This window comes from Emydura macquarii, unplaced genomic scaffold (assembly GCF_026122565.2).
Source record: "Emydura macquarii macquarii isolate MOO-44397 ecotype Brisbane River unplaced genomic scaffold, CSIRO-AGI_Emac_v2 contig_1390, whole genome shotgun sequence".
Classification (NCBI taxonomy): domain Eukaryota; kingdom Metazoa; phylum Chordata; order Testudines; family Chelidae; genus Emydura; species Emydura macquarii.
Genome location: NW_027131527.1, coordinates 14,416,729 through 14,429,295, shown reverse-complemented (window position 1 = coordinate 14,429,295; position 12,567 = coordinate 14,416,729). Strand labels below are relative to the sequence as shown.

General features: G+C 43.2%; 1 protein-coding gene across 11 annotated transcripts in view; it reads right to left on the bottom strand.

The window, feature by feature from the left end:
* The window catches only part of LRRC20 (leucine rich repeat containing 20), a 145,199-nt gene that overhangs the window by 60,246 nt on the left and 72,386 nt on the right, over positions 1 to 12,567 (bottom strand). For all 11 annotated transcript variants that reach the window (XM_067552696.1, XM_067552692.1, XM_067552691.1 and 8 more), the window contains one exon: positions 7,942 to 8,109. In XM_067552696.1, the coding sequence (XP_067408797.1) occupies positions 7,942 to 8,109 (168 nt within the window). The remainder of the gene's footprint in view (positions 1 to 7,941; positions 8,110 to 12,567) is intronic.

The following is a 12,567-nucleotide window of genomic DNA, read 5'->3' as shown; positions in this document are numbered from 1 at the left end:
CGTGTTCTGATCATTCCCTCTGAAGCATCTAGCACTAGCCACTGTCAGAAGACAGGATACTGGGCAAGATGGACCACTGGTCTGACCTAATATGGCCATTCTTATGTTCTTATGATTTGGGTAGAGGAGATGGCGGCAGATGAAATTAAGCAACTACTTGTGGATGAACTTTTCCTGGAGCAGCTTCACTCAGTGGAATGCTCTCTCTGGGCCAGTTTGACTGGTGGGAAAGGATAATGATGCAGACTTGGGATAACCAGCAGTGGTGGCAGACTCTCCGATGACAAAGGCCACTTTCCTAGAGATCTGTGCGGAGCTCATCCTGGAGCTACAGTGGCAGAAGACTTACATGACAGCTCCCCTCAGTGCCTGAAAGGAGCTGATCATTATCTGGAAGCTAACCAGTTTGGTATTAGTAGATGAACTGTCAGGGCTGTTGTCATGGAGGCCTGTGCTGTTATCAAGGCAGCACTGTCCCACATAAAACTTTGCAATGCCCAGGAGATTATTGAGTTGGAGTCCCCGAACGGCATTGGAGACACTAATGGGACCCACATGCCTATTCTTTGTACTTCTCTCCTCTTACAACAGGCCTCAGAGTACATCAACAAAGAGGGTTATTTCTCCATGGTGCTTCAAGACCTGGTGGATCACCGGGGAAAGTTCATCAATCCTAATGTGGGATGGTCTGGAAAGGTCTATGATGCCAGGGTCATTAACAGCTCAGCCCAGTTTACTGCAATGAAAAAGGGAACTTTTGCTCCAGGATGGCTGTGGACATTAAGGATGTTGTGGTTGTCCCTGTTGTTCTGGGAGACCCAGCTAACCTTCTGCTTCCCTTGTGAAGTCTTTAAGGGTATGTCTACACAGCAAAAAAAAAAAAAAAAAAAAAGACCAGCGGCAGTGAGTCTCAGAGCCTGGGCCAACAGGTTAAAAACAGCAGTGTAGACACCAGGTTCAGGTTGGAGCCCAGGCTCTGAGACCTATCCCCTTTACCAGGTGTCAGTACTTGGGCTCAAGCCTGAGCCTGAATATCTATGCAGCTATTTTTAGTCCAATAGCAAGAGCCCCATGAGCCCAAGTCAGTTGACCTGGGCTCTGAAGTGTGATGCCGCAGGTCTTCTTTGCAGAGTAGACATATGTAAGCTGGGCACTTGGATAGGAGAAAGGAGTTGTATCGCTATACCCTCAGCAACTGCAGAATGACAGCAGAGTCTGCATTTGGAAGGCTGAAAGGGAGATAATGGTGCCTGATGATGAGGCTGGAGGCTGCTGAGCAGTATCTACCTCATGTGATAACTGCTTGTTATATTTTGTGCAACATCTGTGAAAATAAGAAAGAGTTCCTCACTGATGGAAGGGAGGCAGAGAATGGGACTTTGGGAATGTTATGAACAGCCAGAGAGGCTGCCTCTGCAAACTTCAGCAAATTATCAGTCCACAGGTTCAGGGATGCCTTGCAGTCCTATTTTGAAGGTAGGAACTAAAAACATCAAAATGAAATTTTATTATGCTTCGTGCAAAGATTCCATTAGTCTGTGAGTAAAGATTTTATTAAACAAAATTTTATTAAGCTTTCTTTATGCTTTGTGCAATGATTATATGAAAGGGGATTTCATTATGTTGTCTGGTGTATGTGTAATGTTATGGAACTATTGAACCCAGGTCCAGAATAACTGTTAGTGAACATCATATAGTGCAAATAATAAAATCCTTTGTTGAACATAAGTTTGCAATGTGTTAATACCAGTGGAACATAAACTGTAATACAAAACAGTGCAAGCTTTATAACATAACAATACAATGTGGCATACATGCCTACAGTGTTGAGTGCACACGTTTGTGTTATTCTGGTCACAAACGCATGTAAGTACAAGGTTTCTGACTGTTATCCTGGCCTTCAGGTGCCTTCAGAATAGTAAGGGAAGAGACCATCCCTTATAGTTGTCTGAATGAAAGTGAGCTCTCAGTATTCACTGTTCTCATTGTCGTGCAATGTGGAGGGAAGTTTCTGTGGCTGGGAGTTTGGGAAGTGCAGTGCTGCTCCCAGTATGCATTGTTTTCAAAAGGCTGTAGGATGTGGCTGAGTCAGGGTTGAAGTGCTGGGCAGGCACATTGCGCCAAAATGTTCACCAGCGAGACTGTCTGCTTCTGCATCAACTCCAACAGCTGTTTCTACATATCCCTATCTTTCTCCAAGTTCTTTCTTGTCAATTCTCTATTCTCCTCCTTCATTAAGGAGACCTTCCCTCCACTCTGTCTTCTTTATCCCTCTTCTGGACTGCAGACATGAGGTCTCCAAGCTTGGAGATAAGATGTTTTTTACCTCACTTCCCTTTTGTATAGGACTCCCGTACGAATCCAGGGTTGGTGGTGGACAGGGGAGGCTGGGGTAGGTAGGAGAAGCAGGAGGTGGGTTACTAATTGCATGTGCACCTGGTGGGCTGGGGACCTGGGTAGAGTGGGTGGTTAAGGTTGGCAGGGGCGGCAGGGGACAGGTTCATAATTGCAAATGCACCTCTGTAGACCATCTGTCCTTTGGAGGATGTTACCCTGAGGCATATTTCCAAAAGGCAAAGAAAGGTCTTGTTCAAAAAGGCAATGGGCAGACCCAGCAAGATATGCAGTGCTGCTATGCACCAAAATGGTCCCCCCAGATCATTCTAGAGGAGTAGAAGGAATACACTGCTTATACATGTGGCTTTGAAAAGGCTACCCTGCCTTGCAATGTTTATGATAAAAAGCAGCAATATCTTTGTCTTACATTTTTTTATTACACCTGCAGATCAGCACAAAGTGTGCTGCAAAATAAATAGATTTCTGCAGTGATTGTCGTGAACCCAAGAGGTTAACAATGCTGAGGCCAGGTCTACACTCAAAAGTTAAGTTGACCCAGCTACGTCACTATCAGGTGTGAAAAATCCACACCCGTGAGTGATGCAGTTGAGCTGCCCTAACACCCCCCACACTCCCCCGACATAGACAGAGCTAGGTCAACAGAAAAATTCTTCCATTGATCTAGCTACTGCCTCTTGGGGAGGTGGATTAACTACACTGATGGGATGGGAGAATCTCTCACGTCACCACAGTGAGCATCTACGTTGAAATGCTAAAGCAGCGCATATGCAGTGCTGCATCTGTGCCGCTATAGTATTTCAAATGTAGACAAGCTCTGAGAGTCTGACTGAAAATATCCACGAATGCTTTATAATCACTATGCATTTTGAAATGTTTCACTTTGGGAAATATATTTCCTAAATGCTACGGTGGCTAAGAGCTCAGAGCATTTCTCAAACCATGAAGCAGAATATTTTTTTATTGCTTTTTCTCTTTCTGTACTTGCTGTTTCAATAAATACACCTGCATTGCAATGTATTTGATTTTAACCCCTATGGTGCTGCCAGTTGAAGTGAGGAGTGGAGTGGGGAGCACTGATCACCCAAAAGAGAGAGAGAGAATGCTAAGCCACACAGAAAACTGGGTGTGGGGTTATCTGTTTGGTTCATGCCTGTGGGATTTGATATTTCAGAGAAATAAAATTGATAGAGATTAAATTCTCTGCAATTGGCCCCATTTTGAGCGTGTGGCAGGATGGGGATGAGGAAATAAAAGTCAAGCAGGCCAGAAAGGCTCCTAGCTCACATCTGCTCAATATGACAGTGGCCTTGGGGTCCCCAGAACAAAAGTTGTTTCAACTCCCCCATGCAATTGTACTGCAGTACAGCATAGAATACTTACCAGAAGAAGCCCTCTCCCCAGCACTCTCATGCTAGGTGTTTGCCTGTGCTCTGGGAGCCTTCCCCAACATTCTCTCCCCCTCAGGCTCTTGCATGGGGAAGAGATCCTGACTTTCCGGGTTAATCTCATCTGCCCTGGAATCCTGATTGGGATGAAAGGCCATAGCCTCTTGGGTGCCATCCATGCTATCCATGAAATAGTTGGGTTTGGTAGTAACCTCCTTGGCAATAATCCAGTCCGGCTCACAATAGTAGGGGCAATTACTGGGAATGTTACTAATGATCTTGTTACTGTCCTTGAGTTTTTTTATAATTCTGCTCCTTTCCTTTGTTGCACCACTGCAGCTTGTCTCAGAAGTGACCTCTCTGTCATCTGCTTTGATACACCCTGGTATATTTTGGCATTCCAGTGGCTGCTTTTAAGGCAGGATTGGACTCTCTCCTCTTCCCACATCTCAAAGAGATTCATGAGCTTTGTATGGGTCCATCCAAAAGCACAAGACATGGCTGTTATAATGCTGAGAAGGATATATGACTTTGGGCATGTGTACTCGCAAATGGGGGGATACCTAGCTGCATGCCCAGCATTTCAACGGGGAGATTATATCCAGGCAACACTGCAGAGCAATAGAAGGCATACAGGTAAACAGACAGGTCAATCCAGCTGTGAGACAATGTGGTGTGGAATAGCAGTTGGAGGACTGCCAGAAATGAAAAAGTTAATCTGAAATACAAACGCGCCACACAAAGCTTCTTCTGGACTATCTCTACCCAAAATTGATTTAATCTGCTTTCATAGCAGATTATCCAATACACAGAAAGCCACCAGCTAATTCAAAAAAATAATTGCATCATGTGGACACAAAGCAATTTAATATGAAAAAGGCAAAAAAATCTTCCCCTGTACCCAAGCCCTTAGTTTTCTGGTTTGCCAGCTAATTTAAAAACATGGTGAAACAAAACAGAACTATCAGTTAAAGTAGAGTTGGCTTCCAATCTTATTTTAAATTATGTTTTCACACACCAGGATTCTCTTCTTTGCACTTACATCTTGTACTGCCAAAAACATAACTCAAACCGTATACAATTTTCTTTTAAAAAAAATCAGACTTCTGCTATTTCTTGTATTACTGCAGCAGAGTAAATACATATAAGAAAGCTCACATATAAAAAAAGTGAGTTTGTAATTTCTCATGGGAGAAGTGTGGAAAATAACTCTTAAGGGATTCAGAATTTGGCACCATTATCACATTCTGAATCTGAGCCAAACAAGCAACAAGGAAAGAAAACTCTGCAACGATCTTTTTCCTTCGTATGATTGGGAGGACAAGGGGAAGGGAGAGGAGGAGGAGGAAGGAGTTATACTCCTGCCCTCCTTTCTTATAAGCAATTTCAGACATTGTCTCCCACCATCCCCTTTCAAAACATGTTTTTCTTTAACAGCTATTTGTGTAACAGAGGAAGCAGCCTAAATACTTTAACTGGGCCAATTATAAGTGCCTTACAACTTACAGTTGATCCTTCCTTCCCAGAGAGGTTTTTTTTTAGTGTGACCAAATGAAAGAAGTATGTTCTGTCACCCAGTCTCCTTACTCTGTGCTACCTTAACAGAGTGACAAGAAAAGGATTTTATTATTATTTATTATTTTAAATAAACCATGTGCAAAGCATGAGGGAAAACAAAGCACAAACTGTAACTTTCACTATCCATCTTAGCTCACCCTACATGGAGCACATGTACTAACAGAAACCTACTAATTAATTCTGTTACAGTTAGGATCAGTGAAATGGCAGATTTCTAGTATCTTTTGCACTTAATGTAGGGTACCACAGGCTGCCTACCTGTGAGGTTTTCAAGGTAGAAAAAGTCTACTGCCTGAAAACAAGTGAACTGGCTCCCTGGCCAGTTTGGATGTTATAAAGTGCTTTATCACAGGATGCTAGGGCTTGCCAGAAAGAAGGTAAAACTTCAGAGAAACTGCAGGTCACGTGATTAGATGCACTGCTGAGAAATCAGTAAAATGAGTACTCCCTGTTCCTGGAGACTCCACATCCTTATTAGACCCGACAGGTCTCCCTGATTTTCAGCCCACTGGGTATCATTCTTCCAGCAGAGACTATAGAACAATCGGAGATTCTCAATGCTGCTCCTTATGTGGCTGCAGAGATTTGTTATTGGAGAACAGAGGAGCTTCCTCCCGAAAAGCCTCTTGGCTGCTGTTTTCCATTTAGCACAACTGAGAACAGAAAGGCTTTGAAGCTAAGAGACAGCACATATATGAAAATGAAGTCTGGCATGTTTAAAAGGCACAGACTCATCTAGCAGCATGTGAATGCGGTAATTTACTTCAGCAGAAGATCCTTAAGGTTATAGCTCTCTGATATGTGAAGTGTGGAGCATAGAAACACTTCTTAGAGCTAAAAGTGTTTTTAATCTGCTACAAATGCTACCTAGTTAATTTGCCCTTGAGAATAGCTCTCCGTGAGCTTGACAGCTTGTCTCTCTCACCAGCAGAAGTTGGTCCAATAAAAGATATTATCTCACCCACCTCGTCCACCTGGTTAATTAATTTCTTTATATCTCCATCATGGATCAGTATTTATTACTACATAAGTTTAATGTACTGTGCTGAATAAGAGAGACAGTATATAACAGAATCTACTCTTATATAATGTCCTTTAATGCAGAGCATCATCAAACACTTTGTAGATGGACTCAGACATTCTCTGGAGGGCTCTCAGAGCCATCAGTTCCCCCATTTTATTCTTCCTCAAAGACCTCAAGTTATAGCAACTTTCACTCCAACAGAGGAGAGCTGGAAGTGGCTTGCTCCAGAACTCATCAAAGTCACTCCTTATCAAAAAGATGTATCAAGGGAGGAAACCCTATCTTCCCATTCCAGGGCTGAGAGAAAATTGGGGAATCTTAAGAACATTGTGGCAAAAGCAAAAGAGAGGAAAGACATTAAGACAAAGTTTTTCAAAGCTGTTTAGTGGATTTGGATACCAATTAGGAACTGGGTATCCAAATCCCTTAAATGGGCTTTGAAAATCTAAGCCAAACATCTCAGTGGAGCCACTTGTGGAAGGAGGTGAGAAATGCGGGTGAAACAAAGCAGAATTTGGCAAAAAAGGGAAAGGTTGCTAAGTGAAAAGAAAAATGTTCCAGGCTGAATTATGTACATTCAAGAGTTATGCAAGGACTGCCATGAAATCATACTTCCCAGCAGGATAGCCAGTTTGAGGAAAGAATTTACTTAGTCTGATTTCTAGTGCTGTTAAATGGCAGTCAAAGCTGTTGTAAGGTACATTCTAAGGTACATTCAGCTTGTTCAACCACCCTTCCATTAACTCTTAAAAAATAGGATTTTTCTTAAGCAACTTTAAAAGTCTATAGTTTCCATTGCATTCTACATCCTCCCTTTCTCTGTGGCTGGTGAAGGGGTTCCCAAGATTTTTTTCTGTCGTAGCATGGGGTCATGCAGTAGGGAAAAAGTTGAGAACCACTACTACAAAGAACACACAAATGATAGGTCAAATTTTGGCCTACTATGGATTCTTTAATGCTGAAAGCCTTTAGACTTGCATGTTCTGAAACATGCTACTACACACAATAAATATGAAGCAAATAGTATTAAACTGATAAAAACCCCACCTTATTGATAATATAGAGTACTGTAAATTATGCTATTCCATTCAGTTGAACTGTCCAGCTTTAAAAGGAATCACTGTGAGTTGTAGTGATACTTTTGTCCTTTATTACAAAGTTTTCTGCCAGTAAATCAGATCTTTGTTTTTAAGCTTTCATCTGCTTCTGTTGCCTACACATAGTCAGAGACCTTACCTAGCTCAAACATAATATAAGCATGGACAATTCTGTTTCTAATCTCAATAGATGTATGTGCTTTTATGGCATCTGTATTTGGCTCATAATCCTCTGTATGTGGCATCACAATTGGTTGCTTTGGAGATGGTTATGATGGAACAAAATCAGACCTATGGCTTCATGACAGACAAACTGTTGGAGCAGGTAGCAGATAAGCATTTTAATAAACAAAATCATGTTCTGATTCAAACTCCCTTAATAGAAACAAGAGGAAAACTACTGCAAAACAAAATGCTTTCCATGAGATGAAAGCTTGTCTATTGTTATCTAACATAAAGGCACTTGATTCTCACATACACTCCTGTTACAGCCTGTTACCTGTAATCTCATTCTCTTCAAGGTTGATGGTTTCAAGAGTCTTCAATGTAGTCAACTGCTCAGGGAAGTGTCGAAACTTATTCCTGGATAGGTTGATGACCTTTAAATGTAACAGGGTTCTCATCTCTTCTGGCAGGCGATGCAAATAATTCCCTTCCAGGTTGAGTTCTGAGTTTGGGTGGGAATGGGGGGCAGGGGAGAGACAAAGTAATATCATGAAAACTTAAAAAAACCCCAACAACCTAAAACCTACCATTGCTGTCACTATTACAGTTCTTAGTGACAACATAGGAGAAGGGAAACCATGATTTTTATATGAAAAACAACCAAATCCATCCTTTACTAGCCTATTATATATGTGGCCTTATCCATGGTGAGGCTATATTCTTTTGGGCTAAATTGTGGCTTTTAGCCAGTCACAGCCTTACATTGTGAGAGATACAGAACTGCACTGCCCCAGGGAACATTATGGCTCAAAGAGGCAATTTGCGTCACTGAGTTCCCCTCTTGCATGGGAGGAACAATCTGAGACTCCCCTTCTGAGGCATGCAGCATATTCCCCTCAGCACAGGCCACCAGTGGAGCCATGACACTGACTTCACCACCACATTTCTCCCCCATTCTTTTTGAAGAATGGTTCCTAGAGCGGAGCTGCCCTCCTAAGTGGGTGACTGTGGGCTATGCAAAGGAGAGTTTTCTTACTTCCTGTTTCACCACTTTGTGGCCAAGTAGGTGCTGGCTTCAGTTTAGTCCTTTGAAATCTTGTCAGCAGCTGCAAGCAGACTTCCCATTAAGGGACAAGCTCTGCCACCCTCCACTCACAATGGGCAGTACCTTATTTCACATGCAGTACCACAGATTTCAGTGGGGTTACTTGTGCAGTGAGACACTATTCGTTGTGAATAAAGGGAAGAGAATCAGTCCCTAACTAGAAATCTTTCTTCTATTGTTTCATAAGAAATTCACCATGTAACAGCATAAATTCCTGTGCATTAAAAAGAGACTAATGCTCTGAAAGATCAGATGGTCTCATTGAGAACAATTCACATAAAAAGAACTTCATTAAGCTGCAGTTAAATATGAGAGTGTATATCAGTGATTTAAGGAAAAATCACCTCACTAGAACATTGGGTAATTAATTATTAGAAACAACAAATAATTCCCCATAAAATCCAGAATTATGAATAAACTTATCAGATATTTGTGCATTTGACAGTATGAAAATGCTCCTAACTTTATCCTCCTTGCCAGCCAGAGGAACGTGGTAAAAGATATTTAAAAATTACAGAAACTAGCTTGACGTTGATGGTGTTTTCTTAAGAGGAATTAGAGGTGGTGAATATTCAGGTTGCCTGACATTTTACATCATAGGACCCTGTTTTCAGTTATTTATACCTTGTAAAACTTAAAATGTTTGGCTTAAAATTTTCCATGCTGAGTGTCTGCCTCTGATGGGGTTATACAAACCCCATGCCAGACAACAAGAGTTGAGCAGCTCTGGGCCCAGGTAGCTCTGCCCTGCTGCACCAGCAAAGCCTGTGACAGCTGGAGATGGAGCTTAAAAAGAGAAGCAGAGCTGCTGAGAGGGAGGTAGGCAATGGAAGGGAGCAGACCCTCTGCTCTGAACTCTGGGGAAAACAGCCCAGGAGCTCTTGTTGCCTGAGACCCACAACACAGACCTGATTAAAGCCTGCAAGAGAGAGCCTGGTGATTGAATGTGAAGGTCAGAAACTTTATTTGTGGTTCTTTAATTTACCCTGTGAGAAAAAGGGGGCTTAGGTAGGAAGTGATCCAGGGAGGCAGCTGCTTAGCACCCTCGGTGCAGAACTTAGCTGCCCCCCATTGGGCTCTGGATCAGAGCCTGGTGGAAAGGGTGGGCTCACACTCCTCTACCAACTCCAGAAGACGTGACAATAATAGAAGACTTTATCTTGGTGGAAAATCCAGCTAGGGAAGACCCTAGGGTGAAAGCCCTGAAGCCCTTTGGGTGCTGAAAGAATTCTCTGTGATTGGACTTTCTTTTGGGATATCCCGAAAGGGACGAACTAGAACCTGTGACCCGGCCAGTGGGGCTGAGCCATAAAAGAAGGGACAGGCCCCGCAAAACAGAAATGTAACTGACAGAGGTAACAAAACAGAGGTAACAGACAGAGGTAACAAAAAGACAAACAAAACAGACAAACAGACAGACAAACAAAACAGAGGTAACAGACAGAGGTAACAAAAAGACGGAAATGAAGACGTTGTTGAAGTGGGTAACTGATAACCTGCAGCAACAGGTGGCACAGCAGCAACATCAGCTATTGCTGCAGATGGGCGCCCAGCAGCAGCAACAAGCAATACAACAACAATTAAAGCAGCAGCTCGTTCGAGAGCTGATAGCACAAGAAGAAGAACAGCAGCAGCAGCATCTTGTTCAGCAGATGATGATGCTCAGAGAGCTACAAGGAGGCAGTAGGTCCTTCTATAGGAGCACCTAATCCAATCCCAACTACCATGATGCTGGTAAAGCTTACAAAGATGGGACCGGAAGATGACCCTGAGGCATTTTTGGTTACGTTTGAACAGGTGGCAACAGCAGCCCACTGGCCACCTGAAAACTGGGACATTCTGCTCGCCCTGTCAGCCTTTCCTAAAGGGGACTAGATTTAGTCGATTCACAAGACTAGCTCTCATTCAAAGTCACCGTTTTGGATTATCTGGAATCACAGCTGAAATGTACTGCCGTCATTTCCATGGAGAGAAATATTCACCAGGGGTCCGGCCCCAGATGGAGGCCCAGAAACTCAAGGAACACTGCTTCTGCTGGTTCCGACCTGAGACATGAACCAGAATACAGGTGCCGGAGCAGGTGGCAATAGAACAGCTCACCCAAATCCTCCCAGCCAGGGGGAGTGACTTGGGGTTGAAGCATTGATCTGAGGCTTTGGCCAAAGCTGTAAATTCAAAGGACCATTACATGGCTCCCAGCAGACCCCTTTCTGAGACACTTAGGAGAAAGTATGCTGGAATTAGGGTACCTGCCAACCCTGAGGCATGGGCTAGATAAGGAGGCAGGCTTGACTGGAACTGTGGCTTGGACATAGTGTTACCAAGGGCCAGAGGGCACATGAAGGCCACAGGACCCTGGCTCGACCTGGGACGGAAACCTGGAGAATATCTAAACCCACAGACGGGGTCAGCCCTGAAGACCAAACTCCCCCCAGGTGAAGAACCAATAACCACCACCTCTACAGAAAGCTGTTTTTCCATGTGGGCAACAAGGTCATTTCCACTGAGACTTTCCCTTTATGGAATGTGACTATGGACAGAGCCTAGACAGCTGAAACCGGGAACTGAAAACAAGGCCCATCTAAAATAATGGTCCCAGTAAAGATCAAAGGGGTAGAGAAGCCTAGGCTAGTTGATTTAGGGTTCAGTCAGACTTTGATTAGACCACAGTTGGTGAGCAAGGAAGGCATCCCTGGACAAAATGTCTTTCTCCGATGCATACATGAAGATGTATGACTCTACTCCACCAAGTAAGTCTGATTGTTGGTAGGGAAACATATGGAGAGTCTCTTCATGGGACTAGTTTCTACCTTGGGATATCCAATAATCCTGGGCAGGGATTGGAAATACTTAGGGAAATTCTAAAAGAGTGGAGCAATCACCTACTTATGGGGGCCACCCTGATCCTGGAGGCCCCAGAATTCGTGGGGCCAAAGAACTAGTGGGATTGGATGAAACAGAGGACCCCAGGAAAGGAACCTCCCACCAGGTGAAATGCCCAACCCCATCCCCAAAAACTAATGAGACCCGACACCCATTGGATGCAGAGCTCCTAACCAGAGAGGTAGATTTCATAAGGGAACAGAGAGATGACCAGACAGTAAGATGAGTCTATGATCAAGTGGCAGCAGCCAATGGCATAGTGGACCTTCAGCTACTAAAGCCCCACTTTGAACTTAGGGGGGAATGATTGTATTGCCTGGAGAGGGAATACTGAACTAAAGAGAGAAAAATACGGCTCCTTGTACCAAAAAGATATCAAAAGAAGTATTACGGTTTACCCACTTAATCTCATGCAGGGGGCACTTGGAGTTAGATAAGATCCTTGAACGGGTGATGAATAGACTCTACTGGCCATGAATGCACATAGGTCTAGGACCATGTTGTTGTCCAGTGTCAAGTGTCAGGACCCAAGAAGACCTTGAAAATAGGGCTGGCCCTGGACGAAATGACACCCCAGGCGGGAAGCGTCTTTGGTGCCCCCCCTCCATTTGTTAAACTTTTAAATGCCTTATTTGAATTGCAATTGTAGCCCATTTCACAACACTGATTCATGATTTGCATGCATGATTTATCCCCATCATATAAGATGATAAATTTGCATGTTAGGATCTGTATAATCTATTCATTCATGCCATATATAAGCAAATAAAAAAATTTGTTTCCTCTAAGCTTATAGAAAATTTTTAATTTTAAGAATAACTGAAATGTACTAACATCAAGAAATTGAACTGTGCAACATCATTGGGTGGACTGGTATTAAATAATGTTACAGTAGGTGACATCCTTAGAATGTAACCCTAGTCCTTTACTTCAAAAGGTCGCTTTTCTTGTCTTTGACATCGCAAACTAAAG